The sequence below is a fragment of the Corvus cornix genome, chromosome 13, assembly GCF_000738735.6.
Source record: "Corvus cornix cornix isolate S_Up_H32 chromosome 13, ASM73873v5, whole genome shotgun sequence".
In the NCBI taxonomy this organism is placed as follows: domain Eukaryota; kingdom Metazoa; phylum Chordata; class Aves; order Passeriformes; family Corvidae; genus Corvus; species Corvus cornix.
In genome coordinates, this window is record NC_046343.1 from 15,754,130 (window position 1) to 15,780,322 (window position 26,193).

Here is a 26,193-nt window from a genome sequence, read left to right on the forward strand (position 1 = left end):
AAAGTTTGCTCTCTCCTCTCACCTTGCCATTCCATGTGTTGAGGTTAAGCTGAGCAACACTTACCAGAGATGCTAAGGTAGCACCTTCTGTGTGCACAGTGGTCACTTGAGTGGGACACAGAAAATAACTGGGGAGGTGCTGGCATGAAGAGAGCTCGTCAGCTGAAACCAGTGCAAGGATGTTGGTGCTGCAATCGGACAATAAATTTTTCGTCTGACTATTCTGAGACTGCAGCAGTCTCCTGAGGTGTTGCAGCCTGATGGGACAGTTAAACATGGGGTCCTGTATACAAATTCTTAACAAACTGCAGGTTCAGTGACTGATTAACAAAATGTGGATTACAAGAAGTGAACTAACACCAAGAGCAAACCATACAGTGCTGCTTGGCTATAAAGTATCTATAGGGAGGGGTTTTCATGGAAGCTGGAAAATAGCTGGAGATATGGTATTTCATTCTTCAACTTCTTGTTTGCAAAAATTTGTGCAGGATGATCTTGTGTACATCCAAAGGCTTATGGAATTCTTTTCAATGTAATTTATAAAATAGTGTGCTTTCCTGGTATTTCGGCTCTCCTGTATTCTAGGGACGTAAATTAGGATTTTGACAGACTTTTTTGTGTGCTGGTACCTCTGTTCATTGCAGCTGATGATTAGTTTAGGCAGTTATTGTAAGTGGTGTTTAATTAGTGCAGCAAAGGAATAGAGACTTGTTCAAAATATTCTCATGGGGTTTCTCAGGAAGGCGTTTGCAGAGCTCAGACTGCATTTGTTTCTAGTAGGACTGAAGGAGTTCATTGACACTGAAATTTCTGAGTTTATTACAGATATCCCACTTAATACTGCAAACCAGTATGTAATGTAAGTGTCTTTGGAAGACATGAACTGTTACTTGTTATTGTTTAACAGAGTAATGTGAATTAATTTGTTTGGAGAGCCCAGGCCAGAACTGCTGCTTTATTAAGGCAGTGTAGGAATAAGGATATAGGACTCTACATCCTTCTTCACTGGGGCCATACAAAATCATTGGCAGGAATGCTAGTTATGATTTCTAAGTAAATGAGGTGTGGATTCCAGGATTATGCATACTTCGCATTAATCAGGCGAGAAAATTAATATGGTTTTGTGTCAGCTTGCATGAGTCACAAAGAAAATTAATGATCTAATGTTTTTATCAATTCAGACTCTGGCTAGTTTGGCAGCTTGTGGAGATTTAAGGTTTATTGTGTTAGGTTCCCCTAAAAGACTGCTTTGGTTTATTTCTTAGACTGCAGAGATAGACAAAATCAAGCCTTACTTCCATTGCTGAACCAAACCCACAGTGTGGGGTGGCTGAGTTAACACTGTACTTGTTTCCTGGAGTTCCCAAGTACCTGACAGTTGACTTTTCTGCATAACAGTGCTGGGTCATAGCAAAGTGGTGAGGCACAGACCCTTGCTCTATTATCTGTCATCTCTGCTCAAGTACTTGCCTTGTTCTCCATGTAGGTAATGAATAATCTGCCTGATGCTGACTTTGTTCTTTGGGCACTGCAAACCCCTTACTAAGGCAGGTGATATGTATTTAAAAGCACAAGCACTGACCTTCACTGAAGTCCAGCAAAACACTGAGCACTTGCAGAGGACAGCCACTTCCTCTCTCATTTGGGAATCCTGCAAGAACGTTTGAGATGTGACTTTCAGAATCATTGCCCAGTGGCACAGCTCTGGAGACACTGGAGTCAGTGAGAGCTTTATTTCAGTGGGAGCACTGAAGCCTGAGATGAATGCCCTGCTTTATATGTCAGAGTTGCAGGAATGAGTTACAAGAAAAAAGCTGTTTGAAATAATCCAGGATGTCAGAAAGAGAGAATGCTTGGCTTCCATCCACAAATGATGTACAAAACCCAGCAAATATGCTCAGAAACAGAATAACAAAATGCTGTCTATGTCTGTAGTAGCATGTGTGTGCTACCTTGCTGGAAAGTGCAGAGGAAACCAAAAAAAGAGAAAAGAAAAGCAGTGGTAATTACAAATTTTCAGTGTAAGTGCCACCAGCATGAAGGGCCTCTGGGAGCTGAAATCAAGCTCAAAGGGCACTCAGGGAGCATTTAAGGCCACAGCTTGGCCATCATCAGCTCAGAATCTGCTGATATTAATATGGGCTGTGGTATTTCTAAGGTTGCATTTAAATAAATGGAGCAAACCTTAATAGCACTTTTACTGAAAGGAGACACCAGGAGAGAGTAAGTAATAAAAAGCAGCGTAGATTGGGCATTCACTGTGTGATGGGAGCTGCACGTGCTCCCTGGAAGGAGCTGTGAGCAGTCCTTTGGTGGTGTTTTCTATCGTGTCAGCTCTGTCTCTGAACTCGCCCGGGCTCTGTTCGTGTTCACTAACCCCAATTGTGCTCCAGGGCGTTCCTGCAGTAGCATAAAGGATGACCTCTTGTATCCAGCACCTTTTTGCATGGGTGGAGTGGAGAGCAGCTCTCCGTGAACCTTCAGCTTGTGCTTCTCCATGCTGCTTCCTCTCAACGCTCCTCTCTCTTTGGCGCTGCCTAACTCTGACTCTGGCTGTCCATGGGGTTTTCCTTTGTGCTTGATCTAACCATGTGGTAGAACAATACAAATGGAACATGGTTCTGTCAAGCACCATGGAAGGCTGCATACTCCCTGCCGCATGGCATGCCTGGATACTTCTGCTGGGTCAGAAGCATCAGAAGGTGAGAGATTGCCCTTTCCGCACGGGAACGGTGGAACAGGTGAAGTGTTGCTAACCAGGCTCCCGGGCACTGCCAGGGAGCCACAGTGGTGTTTGCATAGACTTTCCACAGGGCTTGCATGCAGAATAACCATTTCTAAGTAATTAATCTGTTTAATTGCTCTCACAATGAAGGAGTCAGGCGTCCTGTTGGTCGATAATATTCAAGGGTGATTCCGGCCATACCTACTGAGATGAAAAATCACTTTTGTCTTCTTACTTTATGAATAATGTAAGCTGCATCTGTCTGTTTGAGCTGTCCAGTGAATCCTTCTACTTGAGGTACACTTTGGATGCCACTTCTGCAGCAAGACACCTGCCACTCAGTGTAACTTTGGACCTGCTCTGAGCAACCTTAATGTGCTGGCATTGCATTGTGAACAAATACAATGAAAAAACAAAACTTCAGAAGAGTCTGCAAAGCATTGTCTTTTGTCTCTTGAAATGACATGGGTAACATGGCCTGTATGAAAACACTGCTATCCAATAATTCCATAGGGCAAAGCTGAGTCAGCAAATCCAAATGGGCCATTTTAGCTTTGGCAGCTTAGATAAGATCTTTAAAATACTACTGCCTAACTCCCCCCTACACAAAGATAACAACACCTATTTGTAAAGGACTTTGAGAGACTCCTGCAGAAGTTTTCTTATACTGAAATATTGTCTTGTCTTGCAATTTGTCACATATCTGTTGTGAAGCCATCTATAGAAGGACATCTGGGATTCTTAGATTTTATCTGTACTTACTGATAAAAATTAATACTAGCAATGTGAAATTATGACAAAAAATGTACTTCCCTCTTTATTTTTTTCCCAGTGAGAATTGTGATCTCGTGGTTGTATGAAAAACTTTAGAGATTCCTGGGGTATTCATTCACGTTTTAGACCAACTGATCTCAATGGTCATATTTTTGGTGCCAAATTTGAGGCAGCTGGATCATTTTCTAGAATGAATGTATCAGGTCAGTTTTCAAGCCCTGTTGAGACAGCCTGATTTGTAGCAAAACAGATCATCCAGAACTTTTAAGCCCTTTGAGCAAAGCTAAGTTTTAAAAAGTGAAATCAGTTTTTCTAAACAATGCTTCAGAATAGAACAAAAAGGTATTTCTCTCTGTTGGCTGATTTCTCCATGTGGGTATCAGAAAGGAACATAGAATGTTTTAGCACTTGGAAATGTGATGTTTCTTTATCTCAGTGCTGCTGATGTGAGAAATGCCACGTTGTGTTTGTTTTGTGATAATAAGAAATCACAGTGTCCTGGTACCTGATAGTGGTGTCACATTGGTTGTAAAATAAAAATGTTGTCAGAGTAACTAGCAATTCAAATAACCACAGCTGCCCTCAGTCACACACAGGCCTTGCTGTTGCCTTGGCTACTTGTTTTACAGCAAACTTAATCCTTCCTAATTTGGGGAATTTCTAGAAACTCCCGGGTCATGTTCTGTCCTGCATCTCTTCTCTGTGGCTTTCTACAGATGATTTTATGGTGTGCAAGTATTATTCCATGCATGTGGTGGTGAGCTGTGCTTCCTGAGTCCTGTTGTGTTCTCTCAGAGCCCGGCAGTCAGGAGAAATGGATGTATGTGCTTAAACAGTTCTGCAAGCAGATGGCTGAATTTCACAGTGCTATCCCAGATGGGAATATCTTAATAGAGCAGCCACCTGCCCAAGTGATCTCAAGGCTCAGGTCAAATAGTAAATTCTATCTAGTCTTTGGCAGGTGATCCCTGCTGTCTCACAGGCTAAGAGATGACTGAGTACTTGCTGAGCATATACAGGCTGTTGGTTACCTTTGACTCAGTGATTACCTGGGTAACTCTTATTTAAACTCACTTAAAAAGAAAAAAAAAGCAAAAACATCCCAAAGAAAACAAACAAACAAACAAAAAAAAAAACAAAAAAAAACAAAAAAAAAGGAAAGGAGAGAGAGAGAAGGAACAAACAATAGGAAGGTGATGTTTGCTCCCTTCCTCTCCTGCTGAGCTGACAGGCTTTCCCCTGTTGCAATGGTGGTGGCCGTGGACAGATGCCCAGGAAGCATCAATTTCTTATAGCTGATGCAATGTGGAAGGTTGTGTGCCTCAGTGGGGGCCAAGTCAAAATGTGCTAAAATTCTTTATTTGCTCAGCCAGAAAGCTTAAGAGAAAACCAAAAACCAGTTTTCACCCTCCAGTGTTATACACTGCTCTTCTCCTTCACAAATAATTCCCCTTACTTTCCTATCCTTTTTTTCCCATAGGAAGATGAATCTTGTATCCATCAGTAGACTGAAAATTTTACTTAATAAATGTTTACCCTATGTAACTTCATGTTGTTTGTGATTTTTTTTTCAACAAAAGCTTTTTACTAGGAAAATTAGAAGTGCTTCTCCAAGGGTTAAGTTGGGGATTTCCAAGACACTTTCTGATCACTGATTGTTGGTGGGTTATTCAATGTGTGCTGTAATTGTAGTAGCTTTAATAAACTCTGGTCCTGATAACTGTTTGTCTTTGGTATTGTTTCCAAGGAATCGTAAACAACCAAACATTCTGACTACCAAGCTTGGAATGTCTAGGACTGGAAATCAAGTGTTGGATTTTTTAAAAGGATAAGAGTTTAAATGATGGTGGTGTGGGAAAAAGCTTAGACTGTACTTTTGCAATGCTTTAAAATGCCCAATGGTCCTAATACTTTAAGTACTGTGCAGTCAGTGAAGTTGCACTTTAGATGTGTAATTTATAATAAGCACGAAAACCAGCAAAGTATTTAGCACCACTGAAGTGGCAAGGTACAAATCTGTATGTCAGGGTTCTCATAATCCAGCTTGGAGTTACAAAACTAAACCAAAGTGTGTCTGCAGGATCAAAGTGTTGGATTGCCTGTAGCATTGCTTGTTTTCACTGCATCACCCTGTGGAGATAATGTGTAACATAAATAAAAATAATAGTGGATTTAGGCAGCTTCTTTTTCCTTTCAGAAAATAGTATGTGGTCATAAAATGGGCAGTGGTGTATTTATCAGTCTGGGAAGGGGAAGCAGGTGGTGAATGCCATCAAGTCTCTATAAACAAATTTCAGCTTGGGTTTAAGTTTTTGCTGATGTTTTTGGGTTCTTAATACATTTGTTCAGCTCCTCTCTCTGAGAAAGCCTTGTAATTGACTTTTAAAACTTTGGAAAACTTGAAAAATGCTTCTTGGTAATTACAATCCCTGGGCCTTGCACGGGGTTGCTGGGACGGTTCTGGTGCTTCCATTATGAAATACGAAGTGAGTGGGCAGCAATTGCGTGGTGGGGGTTTGGCAACACTTTGCTTACATACACATTTATTAATCCTCCTGGTTCCTTGAAGCACTGAGATCGAGTTTCCAACCTGCTGCTATTAAACGAGAAAAACCAAACCTGAAAAGGACAGATTAGTTCACTGAGCCTAACTGGAAAAGCATTTCATTAGAACGGGTCAAAAACCCAGTCAAAGAGGTCTGGCAATCATGGTGTAATGGGACATCAGGGAGTGCTTCTCACTAAGTACGGTCTACCCGTTCCTTAATTAAAATGAAAATGATTTAAACTGCTATTACTTTCCTTTGCTGTTTGTTTAACATACTTAATAAAGATACCTAATTGTTGGAAAGTTGACAAGGTTGTCTAATAAAAGATTGCTCTAAAAATAGCTCTAATAGCTGAGGTCTGAACATTTGGGACTTTTTAATGATATCTTTTAAAGTCTTTTGTCATTTGAATTCTTTCATGAGATGCCTTTTCCTTGTTGCTGGACTAAATTCCAAATGGGAAAAAAGTGACTTTGCTGGAAAATGCCTTAACAGGTAGGCTTGTTAGACAAGGAATTAGTCTGTTAAGGGGAGAGTGAAAAACCAGAGGCGAGTCTTGGGAGTAATTTTAAAAATTGCTGAACACAAGTCCTTGGCAAGTATTAAAACTGTGCAGGAGCTGGGAGCTGACAGGAGGCAATGCTGAGGATGGATTCCATATCTCTGGTTGCTGCAGTTATCAACAACTGTTTGCTGGAATATATTTTCCTTTTCTTGCAGGGTCAGAGGATTACAGAAGTAAATTCACTGGGAAGTGTTTCATGGACCTTGTCTGTCCTGAGAAGTGTCGCTGCGAGGGGACAATCGTAGACTGCTCGAACCAAAAACTCACCCGACTGCCCACTCACCTTCCTGAGTACACCACTGATCTGTAAGTGGGGCTCTCCCAGGGGTGCTCAGCTGGATGTGTTGACTTTCCTAATTTTTAAAGGCTGTAAAAGGGACTCAGACAATTAAAGGCACTTCCTACTTTTATCCCTGTGTGAAAATGGGAAAGTTAATTTTATTTCAGAGTTGCACCACAACTCTAATTTCCTTAGCTTTCATGCCAGCTGTGGGGATGAGAAAGGAGCCACGGCCCCATGCAGCAGCCATGTGTCCTCAAATGCTGGCCAGGCCCAAGCTGTGTCCTTCCTTTCCAGTCTACCCTGAAGTCCTCTGTCTTTGCACCTGGTCATTTTTATTTAAGAAATGGTTTTATCTATGGTCAGGAGCTCATTCCATCTCAGCGTTGCCTGCTACTTGGGTGAAATGGCTCTCACTAAAACTAATGTAACTTCAAGAAATTTGAGTATGAGAAAGCATTTTTATTGCTTAGCAACTGAAGATTCCAGTTCTTTTCTTGCATTAGTATCCCCTTCAAACAGAATTTTCTTTCTTTGAGTTAGTACTGTGTTTATTGTACTTACTCTATTTAAAACCTCATAAAATTATTGATCTGAAGTTAAGAAAAAATATGAAAGACATCCAGAAATGCAGCAAAGACTCTACATAGCAAAATGGAGCTATGTGAAATCAGAGAAAGAATTTTGCATCCTAAACCTGCCAAGACAGTGGCCTTCACATTGATGTTGAACATCAGTAGATTTTTATAGGAAAGGACCTGAAATCAGAGCCCTTCTGGTTGCATGGACCCCACCTCCAATTGCGTGTCTCACGTAGCAGAATGCACAGCAGAGATTCAGTCACGCACACGAGCTTTGTGTGTAACAGATTAGGTCAGTAATTCCTTATGCCATACACTGGGAGATGAGGGGACTCTGTCCTTTGGCATTACACTCTTTAAGGCATCCTGAGCTTTTACTATAGATGAGTCCCCTCTGTCCCTTTTCCTTCAAAGCTAAACTCTTTCACCTGCAGGAGTCTGAGGGAGATGGCGAAGAGTGCCCTGCATGACAAAGGTCACGGTTCTCTGTGTGGCAGCCCTGAATGTCACAGGGGTATATCCATAGGCATCTGTGAAGCATTAAATATCTCTTTGTTTGTTCCTCTCAGGCGTCTGAATGACAATGATATTTCTGTTTTGGAAGCTATTGGACTCTTCAAGAAATTGCCCAACCTCAGGAAAATGTAAGTCTGAGTCACTTGCTTGTTAGAATACATGCAGCCTTGGATTGTAAGGAAGGAGGAAGGGATGAATTTTTTATAGTTTAGTACTGCAGTAGTAGAAATTACTTTTTTAATGTGAGTTTACCAAAATTGAATGAGTTCCCTGTTGGATGGACAGGCACAGTTAAACCACACTGACAGATGAAGATCCCTAGGCTGACAGTTCAGTGGGGTTTTAAGGCTACGTTTCTTAGTCTTTCACTCATAGAGACTGACAGGAATTGTGTCCCAGAGTTCATTCTGATGGTATGCTTATTGTTAGAGATGAATATGACATTTAGCATTTTTTTTTTGTCTCTCAAATGTATTGTGTGTCTTCAGCTGTGGTGTGGTTGTTTCAAATAGTCAGAGGAATATAATATTGCAAGATACAGATGATGGCAGTTTCTGGTGATCATTATTGGTTTAGAGAAGAGAATAAATTAGCAAACTTATAGATCAGTCATTCAAATACAGCTATATAATTCTGTTGACAATCCTGGCACAGTGCTTTGTTTTGGAAAGAGGATAAAATGTTTGATACCTCCTGATAGTCTTCAAAGTGGATCCTTCTGAAGTTATGTGAAGTGTTTAATCCCATGGACCCACTGCTAATGTCTCATTTAACTGTTTGCTTTTAGTGAGGTTTTATTGTCTGAATCGACCTAATTTAGGGAACCCAACCAAACCAGGCTATTTGTTCTGCATTCGTTTCACATGGTTTCTGCCATCTGGAGCTTCCTGGCCATTTCAATCCATGTGAGATCTCAGGGGCTTTGGAGGCAACTGTAGTGGGACTCTTTTTATTTCTGCACGAGTTTCAGATGCAGCTCTGCAGGTTTGGGGTGGGGTTGTATTTGTGTAAGTACAGACCAGCAGACTTGGGGAACTAATCACAAGCATTTGCCTCATGTTTTATGAATGATCAATAATTTGTAGCTACAGTGCACTCAGAAAATGTTGTTGACATTGATAAGTGCTCTGTTCCCTGTGTAAGTAGATAGTAAACAGGAATGAAAAATGCATGCTATATAAGTGTATCCACAAACTGGAAAGCATCTGTCCTCATCAAACCTTCAGGATTTATGTTTAGAAAATTGGAATAATTTGTTTTATTTAAAACTTACTGTAGAGAAGTACAGTGCTGTCCTTCCTGTCCCCATCAATCACACAGAAGGAGGGATGCCTCGACAGGGGCTGCAGTTTGGGCATAAATCCAGCATGAAACCCTTGTGAGAGTTTTTTTTAAGAACTTGTTTCCTGTGAAACAGAAGAATCTTTTATCTGTCCTTGGTAGCTGCTGAGACCTGAGGTGTGCAGAAGCAGGTCAAACTCATGGCAAAAGAAGCTGCACCCCACAAAGTGTCTCTTGCTGGGTTTTAGTGGCAGCCTTCAAGCAGAGGCTCTTCAGGAAATCTTTGTAGCTGAGCTCATTTCTTTTGTTCTACCTGGGGCTCTAAAGAAGTTTCTCCATTTTACTTAAAGAGATTTTCTGAAAAAGGTGTTTTTTCATGAGCAGACCAACACTTCAGCCACAACTTTACTCCATAGCCTGATCCTTAAAAAGCCAGATTAGACTTCTTTTCCTGTTTCTTCCATATTGTGAAAGGAAGGGGTTACCAGGAAGAAACAAGCAAACAAAAATCCCTTTCCTTCCAAGCTACTATTTGGCCTTTACCAGAGCAAATCCTTCTGCTAATGAAAGGCCCCTCTCCACCATGCAAGAACGGAAACGTGGGGGAATGCCAAGGATGGAATTGCTGCTGCTCATGGTCCTAAAGCAGCAGCTCTGTGTGGCAGGAATGTCAGCACATGGTCTGCATAGGGGTTCCCTGCTGCTAGTAAATCAGAGAGGAAGAATATTGATCAAATCCCCTTTTTTTAGTGTGTGTATGGGACAAGAAACCTAACTATTATTTGATTGACAATATTGACTCTGTCTCATCATATATTCCTTGTCTGCTTAAGTGTTAAAGGCAAACAGCAGGTGGAGGAAGCTGTCTGGAAATTGAATTGCTTCCTAAGCTTAAGAAAGCAGCTCAGAGCTTTGCAGTGGCAGGCCATTAGCCTAAGTAATATTTTTTTCTTTATTTTTTTCTCTGTAACACTCTCTTTTTTTCTGAAATGAATCTGAATATCTGGAATATGTATATCTGAAGCATATTTGAATGCTTGTCCTCTGGTTGTCCTTCACTTGAGTTTAGGACTAGTGACAGATTCATGCCAAGGAACTTTGCAAAGAAACTTCATTTCAGAGTACGATAGTTCCACTGTGGCTGGTAAAGCTCCAGCAGAATTCCAGAGAGAGACAAACATGGGAAAAAAAGGGAAGTGTCAGACCACCTTTGCAATAGTTGGTACTACCAACCCCACCTCTAATATGTAATTAGCTGTTGTGCTGCAATTTGTCTGTCAATAGTCCTCCTAAGCTGAGCCTTATTGTATGATGTGTCAGCCTAGGATTTAATACATTTTAATGCAAAACAAAATTCTTGATATAGAAATTTAAAGGTCAGAGATACATAATGCAATGTGATGCCACATTTTACTTAGAAATTAACTTGCTAAGATTACCCTGCTGGTTTTAAAAAGGTTAACATGTCTGCATGTGCCTTTAAAAAAAATAATTAACTTCAATAATTAGTTGGCAAATCCCATATACATAATGCTATTTTCATAACATTAATTTTAATCATTTTATGTTTAATGCTTTTTATAGTAGAATAAAAAGATTGGTGTGGATTCTTCTAGACAGGTCTAATCCAGTCCAGAAGTAATTTACTGGGCTCTCCAGGCAACTCTGTTTTGCTTTCATTGTGTTGTTTCCATATTGCCTCACCTGATCTTGCAAGTGTAAAGGGAGATCTGAAGGCTGAAGTCCCATCCCAGGGACTTCAGGCTCCAAGGACTGTGTGCTGATATTTTGCAGTGGTTATCAAAGAGCACTTTGAATCTGCTTGAAGTGCAGGGGGAATACAAGGATGCATTTCTGAGCTCTTTAAGAGTGGGAGCAGCTCCAGGACTTGGATTTTTGGAGGTATCCTATTGCCAGGAGATAGAAAGGCTCCAGGACCTGCTGCCCTCCAGCCCTGGGAGCTGGAAGCTTCTGCCTTTCACAGGGGATTATGTTTCCAGTGGGAGATCTTCCCACTCAACACATCAAGGCCTCGTGTCAGGTAGGGAGAGGGGAGACATCCCCATTCACAGAGGTGAAGTTTTGACTTTTGTGGAAGGGAGCAGTTCTTTTCTTGCAGCAGCTACCAAATTCAGCATGAAGCAAACACTAGGAACCCCACCACTCCCTGGCACTACCTCAAGTTGTCAATCAGACAAAAAACCTTCAAGTGTTTGGGGACTCCCATGGCAGAGGGAGCCTGGAGGGGTCTCCTGGCCATGACAGGTTCAGTGTCCAAAAGCCCCTGGGTGTCTGACTCAGAGGGAGCACAGAGATGCCCTTGCTTGCTGAGATGGGGTACTGACCACAGGGAGAGGCTGCAGCCCCCAGATGCCATCTCTAGAGCTTGCCCACTCCCCTGTGCCTACGGGAAATCAGTGGCCATTCCCGCTGAGGTCCCTGTTTCTGCAGGGAAAAAAATCAGCAATGAGCTCACATTCAAAATAGAAAGGTGAACTGCCATACTTCATGCACTGCTGGGGAGAAAGGAGACTGACCTCTTCTCTTGAGAACAAGAGTAATAAAAAATATTTACCTCAAAACCTGAAGGGGTCATCTAACAGTTCATTCTTGCCAAAGTTGCAAAGTGAACATATATTATGGTCTTTGTTATAAGAAGTGTCAGGCTGTCTTGCCAATAGCTGGTACTGCCAACCCACCTCTAGCATGTAATTGCCTTTGGAGGTTTAATTTGGCTGTAAGTATTTCTGCTGCATTGAATGGTATGGAGTGTCTGACCAGGATTTGACCATTTTACACGTGAAATAGAATTGAATAATGATAAAGTTTGCAGACTAGAAGTCAGTTTCAAAACCAGGATATCAAGTTTCTTGGGGAGACAGAAGTAGTTTGTGTCTTTGGAAACAGCTGTTACCTGTTGTTCTTTCCCCTAAGCATGAATTTTGCTGTGGCAAATGAGGTTGCAGTCATCTGTCGCTTGTTATGCAGAAACAGGCTTTATTTTCTGGGAATCCTGTTGCAGACTGTGTTGTGCTTCATGGCATTTGGGCTCATCATGTTTTTTACAGCAAGGCCATCAGTCTGCTCTGCTGGATGAGTGTAGGAGTGTCACTGGGTGCAATTCACTGTCTGTCTGTAGTGTTTAAGACTTTCAGTGCCATCCAGCTCCTGAAAACAGCTCACACTGTAAAACCCAGCCAGACTGTTGGGAAGGCTGTAAAACCCTCTCAGCATCCTCCAGAGGAATGCAGCAGCCCTGGGCTTTTCCTCCTCACATGTACTTAGCGATTCCAAACACATCTCCAGCAGACAGAAATATTCCAGGGAAACCCCACTCAGAAGAGGCTTTTTATGATAAAACTGCAAGGTTGGAGGTGAGACCAAGCAGATCCCTTTTGGCTGGTCTGGGATCCGTGGTTTTCTGGATGGGAAGGTGTGTCAGGAACGCAGCAGTGGGGAGCTGGAATGCTGACATTGACCCAGCAGGTAGAGCAGGGTGAATGCTCCTGCTAATTCTGAATAGAATCCATATTGTTCTATGTTGAAGTTATGAGATCAACAGAAATAATATTATTATAAAATTCAGCCATAATGTAAATAAAATGTGACTGAAAAGTGAGCTGTGTGAACAATGTCACCTTGATAGCTTCTGGATCTCTTCATTTCCTATTCACAGCCCCACATAAAGCAGACCCAGGCTTTCTGAAAATTTATTTTGACCTCTTGCCCAAAATAAAAGTCTGGAAATAGGATTAAATGTTATCACCAGGGTAAATCAGGAAGTCCTTATGGAATAAGCCTTTGTGAGTTACCAGGCTGAGGTCAGGCTGGCTCCCATTTGGGTCCTGCCAGAGAGCATAGGAATCTCAAAACTCAGCTTCTTTTTCACTGTCTTCCAGTATTTTGAGAAGAATTCCTTGTAGAAGCTCAGTGTTGCAAGAGGATGGGGCTTTTCTGTAGTGGGAGTTTGCTATAAACTGTCAGTAGGCTTTTCTGATAAAAAAATTCCTTGTCAAGTGTGATGATCACATATAAAAGATTCTTTTAGGGCTGGGAAGGATGGAGATAGAGGTCTCTGAGATGCAGACCAGGCAAAAGGTTTCAGTGCTTTCATTTTTTAAGCTTTATACCAGCTGATTATTTTTCCTGGTAGCTCTAGACTGAAAAGTATGTAATTTCTCATGTTTATTATTCTAGCTGTTCAGACTTCAGGAGGAAACTTTTTTTTTTTTTTTTTTTTTTTTTTTGTGTGACCGAATGTTGTCATCTTACCTTTTTTTTTTGTTGCATTCTGGTATGGGAAACTCTGATTCAGGAAGACAAATAACAAAATCCAGGCTGGCAGAACATCTGCTTTGACAATACTCCAAGCAGGATTGGAGGGCAGTGCCATCTTTACCTATTTGTTATTGCAGAGCCTGTCTTTTCTCTGCCTTGCAACTTTGATTTCACCATAGCATTTAATCTTGGATTTCCAAATCTTTTGCATAGGAAAGGTATTTATAATTGGCTTCTTCTGAGACTGCTGGCATATTTATGGGTAATTTTGTGTTGCTGAAAAGATCAGGCATTGCTAACTCAAATGAGCGAAGTCACCTATCTGCTGAAGTCCTTTGGCAGCAATTAAAATTCAGATGTTTGCACTGTATAATGGTGCCAATTCCTTTGCAGATCATGGCCAGCCTGTGTCTCCAATATTTGCTCTTTTTTGCCTTCAGTATCTAATAGACCGTTAAAATTGCCCCCATGCTTTAATACATGTACCTAAATATCTTTTATATGGTAAAAAGTAACTTTTAAAACTTTATGACTACAAGTGTAGGTCGGTTTGCAATCTGCAAAGTCTTTGTCTATTACAGTAACTCACCCTCCCTTCCCACCACAAACATTTACTTACTTATTCATTCATTTTTGTACAAATGTGCATCGTGGCATGATCTTTACCAGGACGGGGATCTTTGGGAGCATTTATTTATGCCAGCATTCAAAAGAGATGCTGAGCTATAAACATTTCCACTAGAGAAATAGCTGAGTCCCAAAATTAAATGCATATGTCAGAATATCCTCCCTTGACTTGCTTCGACACTGAACATAAACTCTTCATGTGAGCGTTTGCACAAAGCACTAAACTTCTGGAAAGAGAAATCTGCGTGTAAGTATTTCTATATGTTTTTATGTTATTTTTGGCTGATTGCTGGCGTGCTCCTATTCTTTCTGATCACAAGAAAGCACAAGAGGTGATGGGCCACATGCTGTAGGACCCACTCTCTGACAGTTGTTCAGCAGACATAAACCAGTGTACTCCAGTTTCCCACATGAAACATATTTCCAAGGCTCTTTTTTTTATTTTATTTTATTAAGTGATGACTTCTGAAAAGAGCAAGACCCACATTATTTCTATCTGAGGCCAAGCTATCCTCTTTCCATGTCATCTGTCAACTTTTATCCCAGTAAGATTGCCAGCTCTTCTGAGCAGAGTAGCCCAGGTGTTAATCTGATACCTTGTCATTTGTTTTATATCACCTGGAATTGGATTTTGAGACTATTACTCATGCTGTGTCTGTACTGGGATCATTTCTGGAATAATGTGCTATTCTGTATGAGTAATGGTGTTGGAATTTAGCATCTTCTTGGAAGCAAGAACGTATCTTGTACTTTCTCCTTTTTGTTGTAGATAGTAAAACAAAGAACAGTGTTTCCTGTCATAAACCTCAACAAATAGAATTATTCATCATAATCTATACAGGACATCATGGGAGATACTTGAAGGACTCAGGCTCAAAGTTTTAATGTGCTTAAGGCCTTCTATACAAATGTTTTAAATAATTAAATGCCATTTATTTTTATGCATCCCTGATGGCACTTTTATCATTCAGAAATTGTCTGTTCACTGGGGTTTTCACAAATATGAAATATTCAAAAGATAAATTTTGCATTTCAGGAGAACTTCATTTGACTTTGTAGATCAAAGTTTTCTAATATTGATCTATAAGCAAACATCTTGAGACTGTATAGGCAGAGTAAATATTTATAAAATAATGCTGTGTATTGCAGTGGCTGTGAATTGACAATTAAGAGATACTCATTTCCTTTTGAGTGGTGGTTTTTTATTTAAGTGCCTGGGAGTTCATAAGTGCGCATACTAAAGTTTGTATCAGATACATGGTGCAGTAGATAAAGGTGGTCCATATTTCAATGTGTGACACCATTTCAGTGGCTGTAACAGTAACTGACTCTTGCCAGATGAGCACCCAGTCCCAAGCATGGTCCATAACTTCATGGACATGAATCAGGTGTTAGAAACTTCCACTTATTGTATCCTGAGACATGGATAAGAAAGAACTACATGAGGTGTTAAACACTGGTACTTGCATTAATTTAAATTCTCTTGATACATCTGATATAATCATGGTTTTGATGAATGCAAGGGAGCTATTTGTAAGAGCAGTAGGAATACCTTTGAACTTCTGGATGCTCTCCTTGCTGAATGAATGCCTCTCCAGATAACCACTAAAAGGAACAAATTCTTCCTCTCTTCCTCCAGTGTGATGATGTATGTTTGGAATAAAACACTACTAATTTTCTTACTGTGACTGGTTGTGTCCTTCTAGAAATCTAAGCAACAATAAGATCAAGGAGATCCGAGAAGGCACCTTTGATGGAGCTTCAGGAGTGCAGGAGCTGATCCTGACAGAGAACCAGCTGGAATCTGTGCATGGACGGATGTTCAGGGGCCTCACAGGGCTGAAGACCCTGTAAGTGCAAAGCCCTGCCTTGCTCCTCTCCACGTGGGGTGGGAGTGCTCAGGTTCAGCAGTGCCTGCTAAAATATCTGTTACTAGACAGCAAGTGCTACTGCTGGGCCTTGTAGCACTCTCATGAGGGTTTCAATATATCTCTGGTCCTGGGCAGGTGTGAGATTTATCTGCTATTTCTGTAAAACAGACAGATTTTCAGGAATTTCAGGGCTAACATGATGGCGAACCTGTGATGTGTCAAATTTGTGCACTTCCAGTCATTTAATGTTTTTATTATTTTGTTATTTCCTGTGGAAACTAGGCATGTAGGAACATGTTTGCTATCTGTGCATCCTCCCACTTCTCCTCCACCCAAATTGGAACTGTGCTGTAGAAAGAAAGCACTCAGCTAGGTGGGGCTGTCAATAAATAGACTCTAGAAATCAAAATACAATTAAAATCTGCAATTTATTCATTAGCAAAAATTACTACTTACATTGCAAGGTATCATGACACAATTAGTTCAGTCCTTACTCAAGTGTAAAAAGAAATTCAAGTTTCATTTCAAGGACTTTGTTCTATAATGACAAATATGGAACTTTTGCTGTTCCATTAATATTTTTTGTGGTTACAGCCATCTGTTCTTTAATTTAATGTATGCACTTTACTAAGGGATTTGAAAATACTGCCCATAGATATTAAATTAATTTTTATACTGTAAAGCAGCCTGTGGCAGTGCTCCTAAACAAAATTCAGCATTTTTTTAATAAAAAGATGCTTAACATTCAAGCTATCCTGCTGACCTGACCTACATTTCCCCCAGCTGATAAAGCAGTCTAAATATACACAGCATGATACGAGGGTTTGTGAGTAAAAGTTTTCTTTCAGGAAGGGCACACAGTGCATGGTGAACCATGATATGAAACCAGAGGGTTTGGCTTGAGGGACATGTATTGCTATCCATTACTTGACTTTCTTTCAGCATTAAAATAGTAACCTTTGGCATTAATCAGGGTCATGGTCCAGCTTTTAAAGGACTGTATGTTCCTGTGGGTCTTTCCTGACACAGTTTCACCCCAGTTGCAATCACAAAATTCCAGAGACCGTGGTGCCTCTGGTGGTAGCTGTGCACAGAGAACAGTGATGCAAAAGCAACTCAAGGTTCAGCCTCAAACACTGAATGCTTGTGATGACACTGGGGATGTTTTCCCAGCCGTAACTAAACTCTCTTTGGTGATTTCCAGGTAGCTATTGCTGTAGCACTTCAATGCCCAGCTGGCAGATACCAATCTGAGATTTAAATCCAGATTCCTAAGGGAGTCTGGATTTCCATTGTTCACTGCATGAATTTGATTACCAAGGAGTTAACCCTCCTCAGTTTGGAGGGTCAATTCACTGCAACAGCAGAATAACCTGCATGTATTTTGTGGATTTTTGGTAGTGTGCTTTAATTACTGAATCATTTTTCACCTAAGTAGGAATATCACAACTGTGCAGTGATGTTTACAGACCCAGATATTGATTGGCATGCAGTGTAACAAATACACATGAGCCTTTTTTGCAATAGAGTGAAACAAGATACTCCAGTCTTTCAGATTAATTGGTCTTTATTGTCGAGTTCATTGTTACCATAACAACTCCAAGAGATGTATCTTCCAAAACACAGCACTGATTCATCTGGTACAAGCACCAAGCAAAGACCATTTTATAGAATGATTACTGGGTTTTGTCTTCACAATTATTGATGAGAATGACATTCCAGAGCCTGTGCCAGGTCTGGAAATCTTTCCTAAGATATTCCTTGATTTTTGATGAGGATACTGTTTTCTTCCTTACTTTTGCAGTGCAGATTACAAATAACATCCAGGATAGGAGCAGAAGTAATGCAGCTAGTATTGTTATTGTCACACACTTCTGTCAGTCTTTCTCAATTGATCTCTGAAATACATCTCACCTTACTCTCAGATATTTATTAAATTGAGCCTTTAGTTTTTATTTCAAGGTTGTCACTGATCATAATTTTAATTGCATACTGCTTTCAAGACGTGCAGCTCCCATCAGCCTCTAATGTTGAGTGGAAGAGATGCATTTTAAATTCATGAGACCATGTTTACATGAATCTAACCCTCCTCTAGCTGTGTTCAGCAACCAATAAAAACAAAGTGCTTTCCAAAGCATCTGTTGATGCCCTTGGTAAAGCACCTCCTATCCTTAAATTATACCCCGTCCCAGTAGTTCCTAATTCTCTGTGTTAATCCTTGCAGGATGCTGAGGAGCAACTCTATCAGCTGTATAAACAACGACACCTTTGCTGGCCTGAGCTCAGTGAGGCTCCTTTCTCTGTATGACAATCACATCAGCACCATCACCCCTGGAGCCTTCAGCACACTGGTCTCTTTGTCTACAATGTGAGTTATCTTTTTGTGGTATGGTATGGTTCTTCTGTGCTTTCCTTTTAAAAAGACAACGTTTCAGTTTATATGGAAAACCTCATCTAGGGAAAGAAAACTCCATCCTACTGAAATCACAGGTTTGGAGGATACAATGTGTGATTTAAAAAAAAAAATGGAATAGTTTCAGCTGGAGTGGCTGCAAACACTTGGAGGTTGCCAGCCTCAGGCAGGATGACCGTGTGTTCTGCTGTGTCATAGCCCAGTGCAACGTGCAGGGGAAGGTCATGTAAAACACTTTCTGCAGATTCAAAGGGCATAGCTTATCACACACTTCAGCTCCCTGAAGCTGCTTTAGTGTCAGTAGAGTCTGATTTTGTAAGAACAGCTTTCTTGGATTTCAGTTAAATTAGTTAAACATCAGAAGTCTACTAGCTAATTCTTAGATTTTCAAACCATCTGAACAAGACCAAAGTAGTCAAGTCTTACTGAATGTGAATTTAAAAATCCCAACCTAAGCTTTCTTTTAATTCTCTTACACTTCTCAATCATTCTTTGAAATATTTCTCATGCTTCTTAAATACTTTGAAATGCTTTTTTAGGGTGTCCATTTTAATAAAGTACAGACTGATAAATATGGAAAGAAAGTCTGCCTTTTGTTTCCAGCTGTGAGAGGGGACCCTGCTGTTGCTGTTGATGGAAATGTCTGTCATGAAAATACAGCCTAATTGTCCAGTCAAAATAAACTCTCAATGCTATTGCATTTCAGGATTGGAAAGCACTCTCCATCATGTTTGGGCAAAGAAAGAAGTGTTGAATCTCAGCTGTTTTGTTGCTCACACTTTCCCTTTGCTGTTACAACTTTTCACCAGCAAATCAGTTATCATTTTGGCATTAGCTCCGTGGAGCATAAGGAACACAGAATTTTCTTTCCTTTTACGTTGTGTAGTCCCAAGAGTCTCCTTGAAATTGATGGACAAAGAGAGAAACACAAGCAGATTATTTTTATTGACTGTTTTCAAGTCTCTGGTCAAAGCAAGTGGCACTTGCTGAAAGCTTGTTGTCACTGTGCTCCTCTCACAGCTGTCTCCATGCTTCCTTCTGTGGCTCCCTTTGTACTGGGACTCTCTGAATCAGTCTGCAAAGCCCCTACCTTGCTTTCACAGAATTGTCTTTCTCATATTTTGTTAGGAAAAAGCCCATTTTCTTTTTTCATCTGTGGAAAATGATTGTTGCACTTTCTAGTGAGAACAATTAAAGCTGCTGCTAATTAGAATGCATTGCTTTGGCACTGACTTATAATCCTGTTGTTTCCTAGCTGTGTCTTGGTGGAAAAGTTTGTTCTTTGACACATTTTCATTCTGTGTTTGATCTACAGACAGAAAAGGTGCATTTTTGACTTCTTTAGACACTGGGTTGAGGCCAGGGTGATTTTTGACACATAAGTGCAGAATTCAGCTGTGTTCCTTTCCTGGCAGTGCTCTGTTGTAGGTGGATTTATTGGATGGCAACACCACTGAAGTTAGATAGTGTGGCTGCTTTCCCTGTTCAGCCCACACTTTGGGAGCTAATTGGGTATTGTAATGCTTTACTTTTACATCTATTAATGGGACACAAAAATTCATGCAAGGTTCCATTTCCATTTTTATATTGGCATATTTACAGCACTAAAGAATATTGCTCCTTTTGTTCTACTCTTTGTGAGTCAGTGTCATTGATATTCTCAAAACATGGACAGCTCTGAAGATAATACTCCGACTAGTGATTTTCAATAGAGGAACAATATCTATTTTGTAGAAAAAATAACAATTTTTTATTTGTTACTGGTCAAACTAGGCACTGTAGCATCTTAATTTGAAGTGGCTTGCACATTGTCACACCGAGAACTCAGTCATGTCTTTCAGTCCTTACACAGTCATGGGGACATATTTGCAAGCAGAACTGCTTTTCCATGGATTATTATTAAAATAACTGCATGAAGGTAATGCCAGAACGACATGTAACTATTCTTGTATAAACTTACCCTGAATTCCAGAATATATTTTCAACCTAATTTCAAAAACATCCGGATGTGTTTCAGCATGTTTTTCTAACAGGTCATTGGAATCCATTTAAATAGTTAATATTCTATGACTTCTTTGCAATTTTGAAGAGGCACTTGTAGTAGGATATGCATATTTCATTCCTCCAGACTTCTATTTCCCCTTGATTTTTAAGATATGTCTATGTCCTTGAGTAAACACTTCTGAATTTAATGTTAGTACAAAATCTCTGCTAAAAGTTTGATTGCTGTATTTCTGTCTGAGTGGGTAAATCACTATTGTATGTGTAGGAACTCTGATTATTAATGATGAGTTTTCACATCAATTTTTCTGCCCAACATTACTGTTTCTGATTTGAGAACTCCACTTGAATAGTCAGATTCCACAGTAAAGCTTTGGCATATAATTAGCCTTTCCAGACTTTCAATTCCATTTCAGGCCAAGTAGGGAATCTCTTTACCTATGTGATACTTTAAGGATAGCCTTCATCTTACATTTCTATCACAGTCTTAGCATGGAAAGAGCCTGTATGTAGGGACATGTGTGAGCTTCATACTGCATTAAAGCTAAAAATCCCTACTCTGCAGTTGGAAAAGGATAAAATCTAGATCTTGCTAAAGTAGAAGAAGGATGTGTGGAATTGCTGACAAGATAAATTTGCCCTTTTTTTTTTTGCCTGGAGTGATTCGAATTTCTAAATGGTAGATTTGTTTATTTATTAATTTTATCTGTAACAACCTATTTCTTTCTTACTCCCTAAGAAAAAGCATAATCCCACTTCTAAACTAAAGATTCCAATAATTTTACATCATATGTTAACCTGTGTTTGCCAAGAGGAAAAGGAGGATAGTTACTGCTGCTCAGCTAGTGAGCAGTGGCACATTAAGTCAAAACAATCTCTCCTCTCTGGACAGGGATAATTACTAGTTTTTGATATGGAGCATTTTGTAGATTGAATGTTTGTGAAAGTTTTTGGTACATCTTGGTAAGATGCTCTCTAGATGTGCAAAATGTCCTTCACCCTTAGAGCTGCTGGTTTTCCAGAAACCTGATTATACACACCTGCTGTTTGTTTCCAATTGTGGATTATTTAATTCTGAGGATTTGTGTCATGGAAGTAGTTCTGTGAATATGATCTCACTCTCTCCCATCAGTGGAACAAATGGCCTTTGAAGCACTGGCTCACTCAGCGTCGGCGGTTTAGACATTTGGTTTAGGCACTGCTCATGCCAAAGTGTATCAGTGTGGAAAATATACAAAGCATCCTGCATGTGGTGCCATTATGGATTAAAGAAAATGGAAAACAATTCAGAAGGAAAGCAGCTAGAATTAGAGTATTGCTTTCAGTGCTCTTTTGCACCTTCTGTCTGAAAGCTCTTGTGTAACCTGTTGGTTTTCTCACCTTTCTGCAGCGTTAGCCTTGCCTTTGAAACTTAGTGTGAAGCAGGTGGAGTGTTTTTATAACATTATGCTGAGTTTTCTGCTCCCCTCAGTTTTCCTCTCTGTGCAATGTCCATAAGCCTGTGTTAGATCCACATGGGATTAACCCCAGAGCTGCAGGGCAGAGCAGTGATTGAAGGAGGCTGTTCTGCAGTGCTGAGAGCAGCTGTAAATCATACTGTGGCTATGTGATGTTGGCCTAGAACCTACAGGCTTTAGGAGTTGCTTTGGGTTTGCTTTCTAACTGCCACACCTCAATTGTGCCATGTGTTTTTGTCCTCAGTACTATTGTTTTCTGTAGGAATTATTTGGCTGAAGTCCTAATGTGATTTTGACTGCATGTTTAGGTTTGTGAAAGCATGTTGCAAGTGAAGACTTACTAGCTACTTCAGGTACTACATCTGCACTTGAAGTGCCCTTTTCTTGCCTTCAAATTTCTTGTCTTAAAAGATGTGCTATGATTTAAAGAAATTTCATTATCATCTTTCTGTGCTACCAAAGTATTAACTCTTGCACACATTCACACATGATGTGAAAATTCCATCAATATTAGTTTAGATACTTCGTTTTCCATACACAGACCCTGACAGCTCATTTTTCTTCCATGAGGCAACCTCAGACTGAGGCTGTTGATTCTCCCTGTCTCTGTGCATAACACAATCAGCTCTCCCTTTTTACCAGGGATATCAGCCTTTTTCCTTCATCTGAACTTCAGCTGGGAAAGAGCTGCTAAGCCAGGCTGTTTTAGGGATCCATCCCTCCCGTGGAGGCTGTCAGATGATTGCTTTGGGGGCTGCACACCACAGTACCATGCCTAGGCTGCAGCTCTGTATGGAAGATATTTCGGGAGCTGGAGCAAGATTTGAAGCAGACCCCACAAAGTTCACAAGGCAGCAGAGCAGATGCTTTTCACTACAGATATCCAGACCTGAGAAAACTTCATAAGTGGCTCAAGATGAAAGTCAGGAAACCCAAATTCAGCTTGCCAGTGGCTCCCTCCTGGCACTGATTTGTATGGGCTGGAACAGAGGCAAGGGGAGAGCATGAGTGTGCTGGGACAAGTACATGATCATGTTGAAGATCATGCACACATGGGTGCAGTTTGTGAGGTGAGTTTAGACTTGGGTGTGAGATGTAGCTTGGATTGAATTCCACTATAAATCCAGCCCCAGCAGTGATGTAAGTATGTCTAAATAATAACTGTTAGCACTTTGGTTTATAAACATATGTCTATATATGCATAACTATATGTATTTTAATTGCAATCCCAGCCCTAGTAAAAAACCTGCATAGAACTTCCCAGATCTGCAGAATGGAGGAGGGATCTCACAGGAACAGAACACAGGAAAGAGCCTGGACTTGGAGCCCCTCATCTTTCTGTAGTTATTGCAGTATTTCTGTATGTTCTTGTGTAATGGAATCATGTTTTGTTCCCTTTCAGTAATTTGCTGGCTAACTCTTTTAATTGTAACTGCCATTTGGCCTGGCTGGGGAAATGGCTGAGGAAGAAGAGAATTGTCAGTGGAAACCCACGCTGCTTGAAACCCTTTTTCTTAAAGGATATTCCAATCCAAGATGTAGATGTCCAGGACTTCACCTGTGATGGTAAGAAAACCCAAATTGATTTGGCACTTGTGGTAATGTTGGCACCTCTGTAAGAAGGTCCCTCCCTACCAAGCAGTGCTGCATAGCAAACATTTTGCTTTAGTGATAAAAAAGGCAGCCACCTAAAGCTGGAGATCATTGTTCTCTATCAGTACTTTATTTTTATTCTTGATTTCCAGGGTCTGAATTTCTACAGTCAACACCTAAATACAAGAATTAATTTACTATAGACAAATGCTCTGCTTTGTCTAATCCTGGTGTAATCATGGGCCTTCCTCCCACTTCCTTATTCACAGTCTTAGTTAACACTCTAAAGCCAGTGGGCTTGAAAAGTTTTTTAGATTTGGATACTGCTCAGGGTCACTAGTAAAAGGTGAATACAGGGAAATAAAAAAACACTTAGATATTATTTGAAATGACTCAGTGATGCTTCATGCTTTGTTGGGTCTATAAAGTTTTAGAATAAAATACCCTGACATTTCTTTCATCCTCAGGTAGTTTTTGTCTTGTGAGCAAGCAGATTTTAGAGAAAACAGTAAGGAGAAAATTGCCTAGTGAATGCCCTGCTAACTTGACTTGCAGCTTGTTAAGACCAGATAGGCTGGAGATGCAGTTAGTCATACCTCTGAGGAGACAATAAGAGTGATAGAGGTTCCCTACTTAGAGTAAAAATTAATTGCTGTCCTAGTCAAGCAATCTGGCAACAGGCCCAGGTTCTTGAGCTCAGAGCTCAAGAGACCCAAGTTTAGTCATAAAAGAATAATTCACTTTTAATTTGAGAGAAAAAAAAGAAACCAAAACCAACCAAAATCCTGGTCCACAGAACGACATTCCACACTTGGGAGAAGAGAAGAATCCTGGTGCACAAAATGTCATTCCACAGTTGGGAGCTTTCTCTGTCAGGCAGTAACTTGCAGTCGAGGCAAACGGAAAGTAGGTGGTGGCAGGGTGTGAAACACAGAACACAGGGGAAAGTTAAATATGCTGAAAAATACATGCTCTTTCTGCAGGTTTATGAAGGACTTTGAATTTTGTTTCCAGTCATTAAACTCAGCAGGGAAGAAAAGAAAAAAAATCTTCTGTTCTTCTGTAGTCTGGTGGTGCCTCCCCAGCCCTCTGAATGCAAATGATTCCTACCCATACAGTCAGGGGTAATTCTGTTATCTTGTACCAGGACTTCCAGTCTTTTTCTTTAATCTCAATGCTCATGGGTGCCTCCAGCAGAGAGAAGAAAGAAACAGATCTGTCTCAATTAGTCCTTGCATCAGTTAAAAGGAAGGAGCAGGCGGCACATAATGACAGCAGGCTGGGAGCTCTGGGTCTCTGTGCCGGGCAGCTCAGGCTGCCTGTGCTCACACGCAGTTGAGTGGTTCCCCTCCCTGTCATCCAGAGAATGTGCCACTAAGTGTTTCCTTTCGCATACATCGTGATCCTGCTGCAGGCATGTGCCTTATGTTTTGCAAAGCCTGTTGCTTTTGGGGAAAATCCATGCTTTAATGTTCTTAGCTTCAAAGTGCTGGTTTCTACTGCAGAAACCCTATTGTTCTTCAATTACAAGATTTAATCTGCTGTTTATGGACCTTTGAAACCATTTTTGGAGAAAGTTGATTTTTTTATGTGTGCACAGATGGATTGCCAGAAGTTGGAAGTGTGCTGCTTCAGTTTGTTGTTTGCCTGGTTATCGTTGCTAAAAACAATGAGGCTTTACAATTCAGATCATAAACAAAGTGCCAGGCTGACTTTAGAAAGTAAGAAAATAGACATCTAAAAGCTGAATTTTAAAAAAGTCTGTCAAAAGGCGAGTAGATAGTGAATATCACCTGTCTAGGTGCATTTAAGGGCAATGTGCTGGTTGAGTTCTCCATTTCAGCTGCATATTGTGGGTGGGGGGACCATTTGGGATTCATACAACTGATTGCACTGTAATTTGCAGAATTGCAAAGTAGATTCTCCTTAGGAAAAAAAAAAAATTAAAAATATTTCTATTCAGTGTATGAACTGTTCATGTTGCCTAAAGAACTTGCATGAAGGCAGGGTGATCCAAAGCATTGGATCTAGTTTAAAATGCTGTGATGGTTACTCTGGATTCAGGGGTTCCCTTCTCTGGTCCTTGTCACCAGATATCTTCAGAGTGCATGCCTTAGGCTGGAATGCTGATTTCCTCACACTCTGCTTCTCTCCTGTACAGGTAATGATGAAAGCAGCTGCTTGCTTTCCCCTCCTTGTCCTTCCCAGTGTACCTGTGTGGACTCGGTGGTTCGCTGCAGCAACAAAGGGCTGCGGATGCTGCCCAGGGGAATTCCCAAGGACGTGACTGAGCTGTAAGTTACCTTTTACATATCCCCTCTCTCAAGAACTTCATGAAACTGCATCGTAGTGAGCCTTTGTAGGTCCATGGGGGGCTTGCCTTTGACTTTAGTCATCTGTGCTTTGGTGTTTCCAGTATGTTCTAACCATTATTCTTGTTCTTATTTGTCCCTTGACTGAATAAATGGCTCTGTAATGGGAACAGAGTTTATCTGTCCTTGTACCCATTAATTCTGGGTGTAGGAACAAATGCATATATTAGTATCAAATAATCCTGTAGTGCTTCTGTGAGAGCCCAAGATCACAACAGGCAGTTTGAAGGGATGATGAAAATATGTTCCTGAGTTACGCAGCTGTGAGCTGATTATCCTCTGAGGAGATTAAAAAAGGGGAAAAGAAAGC

At 40.6% G+C, this 26,193-nt stretch overlaps 1 protein-coding gene across 3 annotated transcripts in view; it reads left to right on the forward strand.

Moving 5' to 3' along the window:
- Positions 1-26,193, forward strand: part of SLIT3 (slit guidance ligand 3) — a 468,570-nt gene that overhangs the window by 352,010 nt on the left and 90,367 nt on the right. For all 3 annotated transcript variants that reach the window (XM_039559586.1, XM_010406223.4, XM_010406222.4), the window contains 6 exons: positions 6,769-6,919; positions 8,044-8,118; positions 15,883-16,026; positions 18,272-18,415; positions 23,321-23,484; positions 25,673-25,805. In XM_039559586.1, the coding sequence (XP_039415520.1) occupies positions 6,769-6,919; positions 8,044-8,118; positions 15,883-16,026; positions 18,272-18,415; positions 23,321-23,484; positions 25,673-25,805 (811 nt within the window). The remainder of the gene's footprint in view (positions 1-6,768; positions 6,920-8,043; positions 8,119-15,882; positions 16,027-18,271; positions 18,416-23,320; positions 23,485-25,672; positions 25,806-26,193) is intronic.